Source organism: Notothenia coriiceps, unplaced genomic scaffold (assembly GCF_000735185.1).
Source record: "Notothenia coriiceps isolate Sejong01 unplaced genomic scaffold, NC01 NC01_scaffold00026217, whole genome shotgun sequence".
Taxonomy (NCBI): domain Eukaryota; kingdom Metazoa; phylum Chordata; class Actinopteri; order Perciformes; family Nototheniidae; genus Notothenia; species Notothenia coriiceps.
The window spans coordinates 1-4,492 of record NW_011358918.1 but is presented as its reverse complement, the minus strand read 5'-3'; the positions used below and the strand labels follow the sequence as shown (position 1 = coordinate 4,492).

Here is a 4,492-nt window from a genome sequence, read left to right as displayed (position 1 = left end):
GACCCTCATGTCATTGCATTTCATGATATTTTATTTCTGATTGAATATTTGAAACTAAACTTTGTAATATATGCGAATGAAATGCACGTCTGTTCTTCTGCCACAGGTGAAATAGCAGAAGGTGTTTGAGAAGATGAAGCCTCTGGAGCTTTCCTCACAGTTTGGGAACAGCAGGAATGACTCTGGGTCTTGTGTGGGGGGGGGGCCCAGCACGTGTCTATCACTGTGCTCCTGTGCCTCGTCTTCTTCCTGGGCTTCCTCCTCAACACCTTCAGCCTCTGGTTGTTCTGCTGCCGGCTGCCCTGCTGGACCTCTGGAACCACACTGCAGTTCCACCTGGCCCTCAGCGACGCCATCGCCACCCCCGTCACCCCCATGATGGCAGTGTACTTTGCCATGGGAAGCCACTGGCCTTTTGGTCGCTTCCTGTGCCAAGTCAAGATTGCCCTGCTGAGTTCCCATTTCTACGGCAGCATCATCTTCCTCACTTTGATCAGCATCCACCGCTATGCGGCCGTGGTGCACTTCAACAGAGGCTCCTGTATGAAACGGAAGGGGTTTCTGCGGAGGCTGTGTGTAGGGGTTTGGTCTCTGCTGCTCCTCCAGTCTCTCATCTTCGCTTTGATGCTTCCTCAAAGTAAAGAGGGCAGATCCCTTCAATGCCTCACAATCCATCAGAGAAGCCTATCAGACGCCTACTTTGTCATTAACTTCGTCCTGTTCATCTTTGGGTTTTCTACTCCCTCTCCTGGTGTCTGCTGTGTGCTACGGCCGTCTGGCCAACTCTCTGACCCGCCTGAACATCAGCACGCCCAAAGGTCTGAATGTGAAGGGGAAATCTCAGAGGATGATCGCTATGTGTCTGCTCATATTTGGGCTGTGCTTCCTGCCTCTGAACGTGGTACGAACCGTGGGAGTGGTCCTAAAGAAATACTACCCAGAACAATGCAAAGTTCTTCTGCAGATGGAGACGGCGTATTATGCTTCGTGGATTTTAGCAGGAATGAACAGCTGCCTGGATCCACTGTTTTACTGTTTTGGGTCGCAAAAAGTTTGGGAGGCATTCCACTCTTTCAGGATTGGTCGGGGAGAGGTGACGGCCAGAAACGATTCAGAAATCACTGCAAATCAGTAACATGGAGTCACTCATCATAGCTGAGTCTGATCCCTATTGGAGGCCCAGAATCCATAGGGAAGGACCATAGGACAGTGAAGTCCCTTAATACTATTCAAACTGGCCTGGGGAGGAAGATGACCTCCATCATACACCGTACCTGTCTTCTTTTCATTTACACACTTTTGCTTGATTTTATCCGAACATCTTAGGGACACAATATAACCTTCTTTATTAGTGCTTTGATTCCCTGACTTCCAGATTCGGCCTTAGTGTATTTCTCTACATTCCCTGGGACTAGAACCAGGGCACCAATTTCCATTTATAGTGTGAGTGGGGAAAATCCAGTAAGAGCTCAATGTTTTTCAACACGGAAAATCCTTCACCACTTGACTTAGCTTCTTATACATTTTTATTGTGCTAAATATACATATAAATATAAACCTTTTTTCCTTTATAGTGGAAATGTGGGGTTTTAATTGGCCTTAGGTTGTGACTGTGGCATTAGGTGGTTTCTTTTTCTGGGTAATGTACATGGCTGAGGCTAATTGCTTTTGCTTGAACATAGCTGCTGTTGATATATTGTGATTTTAAGGGTGTCTATTACCATCTGGCCGGGGACAACAGCTGGAAATTAGCCATGTCGGCTAAAGCTGCTCCATTTATTGTTTTTGTGACAGCTCATCGATGGGTACTGTCCACGACACTATAAATAAATAAACTAAATAAACTAAACTAAATATTTATATATTTTTTGGATTGACATTTCTTTGACACCTAATTTCATACTAGTGTTCTGCACAAAGTTTGCAAATGTATGCATGGTCAGCAGTGCTTGGTTCCATGAGGGCAAACAATGTGTCGGGGGGGTAACCGTCCCCTGACATGGCGTGTCAGGGGGAAATCTATTAAATTGATAGATAATACATTATTTTTTTCAAACAATATGTTTATTAATTTGTCATTCTTTTAACAACAAGACACACCATACCTTACAAATACACCATACCTTACAAAAGATAATACAATTGTGCAATCCTTTTGCTAGAACAATAAGTTATAATACTTTGCCACTTTGTAATCCGTGCAAAAACATGGACCTAACATAGGAGGGTCCGGGGGCAAGCTCCCCCCCGGGAAGATTTGTTTTTAAATATTGAAGTTTAAAGCATCAATCTGGTGCACTTTGAGAGCAAAATTAAGAGATCTATGGATACCTCTCTCAACACCCATATGAAACAGAACTGTAAACAGATTTACTTTTTCTTTGTGGATATTTTACTAATCACTCCCCTTTTAAAAGTTATTCTTGTTTTACTGTCATATAGTATTTCATACCTGTTTTTCATGTATTCTCTTATTTTTTATACCTATAATGATCATATGAACGTGTGCCTCGGAAATAATTGTTTACATTAATCGTGACCAAAACGTTTGAGACCCGGCCATTATAGGTCGCTAGCACCAGAAACTAACAACAACGATCTCCGGTACCGGTGCACTCTCTCTCTCTCTCTCTCTCTCTCTCTCTCTCTCTCTCTCGCGCGCGCACGCACACAAAATGGCTTGTTCCACACACACACACACACACACACACACACACACACACACACACACACACACACACACACACACACACACACACACACACACACACACACAAACACACACACAGAGCCGAGCTTGAATGAAGCACAGAGACCCAGACGTACTTGTACTGTACTGTAGCATATTATTTTCGAATCAATAATTTTTAAAATTATGATTTTTTTTCTTTTCTCAAAACAATTGTTCCTCCTGGTCTCTCGCGCCCCGCCCCCCCTGTCATGCCTCTGCGCCCCCCAGGGGGGAGCTGCTAAAATCACCTTTTTTCTTGTTGTTGTTCGTAGACGGGCTGCATAATTTTGTGCCAGTTGAAGGTTTTTGGTGGATGTGGTTGGGCAGCCAAGGGGATTTGCAGTAATCCAGCCTAGATGTAATAAAAGCATGAATTAGTTTTTCTGCATCCTTTTTGAGTTAGGAAGTGTGTGATTTTTTTAATATTGCGGGAAGAAAGAAGGCAGTCTGTGAAACTTGCTTTAAAATAAGATCAGATAAGAAGTACTTTATTGATCCCAATTTGTTTGCGTTGCAGCAGCATAAAAAGATAAGGCATTGTACATACGATAAATGAAAAGACTAGAAATAAACAATCTAAAATGTAAACATCTCAAATAGAAATAAAATAGCATTAAGAAAGTAAAAAATAAAATATACATGTGGAAATACTAATTTACAGTTTCAATCATATGTGTTTATGTGTGACAAAGATAATGCCAGGCTGTTTACTCTAGAGCTGCAGGCCACGGTGATACAATCAATAGTTACTATGTCATTTGATATTTGATTCCGGATAAATATAATGACTTGGGTTTTGTTAGCGTTTAATAATAAAAAGTTGCAGGTCATCCATGTTTTTAAATATGTCAGGCATTTGTGAAATTTTCTTAATTGATATTGTTAATCTGGCTTGATAGATAGATATAGTTGTGTATCATCAGCATAACAATGAAAATGTATCGTAACAATTGGTGATTACACTAGGGCTGTCTCTGTGCTGGGATGGATTCTAAAGCCTGACTGAAAGTCCTCAAGTAAATTATTGATATTTAGAAATTCACCCAACTGATGAACAACTGCTTTTTTTAGATGAGGGGAGGCTTTGATATTGGTCTGTAATTGGCAGCTCCGGATCAAGGTTAGATTTTTAAAGGAGAGGTTTAATTTCAGCTAAAATGACTGTGGTACATGTGGCCTGAGAGTAAGGACATATTTATCAGTTTGAATAATTATGTGTTAATTATAGATACTATTTCTTTAAACATATTTAAAATATTTCTTTAAACACATTTTAAAGATTTCTTTAAACGTATTTTAAAGATTTCTGTAAACATAATTTATTTCCTAATATTTGTTGGTATTTATTTTAGGACCATCATTTGTTTCAGTAACAGTACTTCTAGTAAAAAAAATAATCATTCCTAATTACTAGCAGAATCTTCTTTTGGAAAACCGCCCACGACCTCTAAATCTTTTATGCAACAGAGTATTGCTTTAATTATAATACTTGCACGTGACTATTTGTCCATGTTGTAGAGCTAGGTGACGTCATGCAGAGGGCGGGACATGTAGAGGTAAATGCGCATGTTGTTTGTGCGCACAGGTGAGCTGCTCACTGTCGCTGCGGATCGGGGACAACATGGGCAAACTTCAGGAGTTTAACATCACGTTTGACAAAAACAAAGACGTTTACAGTCCGGGGGAGTCCATCTCCGGGACCGTGAGCATCAAAGTGGGTCAGCTGCTGCAGTGTAAAGGTGAGAGACCCCCCCCCCCCCC

General features: G+C 41.3%; 1 protein-coding gene across 1 annotated transcript; it reads left to right on the top strand.

The window, feature by feature from the left end:
* Positions 1-201: 201 nt before the first annotated feature.
* LOC104956635 (P2Y purinoceptor 2) lies at positions 202-1,723 on the top strand (the record flags this gene model as incomplete). Its single annotated transcript, XM_074112259.1, is given in 2 exon segments — positions 202-726; positions 728-1,723. Coding segments are annotated over 2 exon segments (933 nt in total), but the record flags the coding sequence as incomplete, so codon positions are not given.
* Between the last annotated feature and the right edge of the window lie 2,769 nt (positions 1,724-4,492).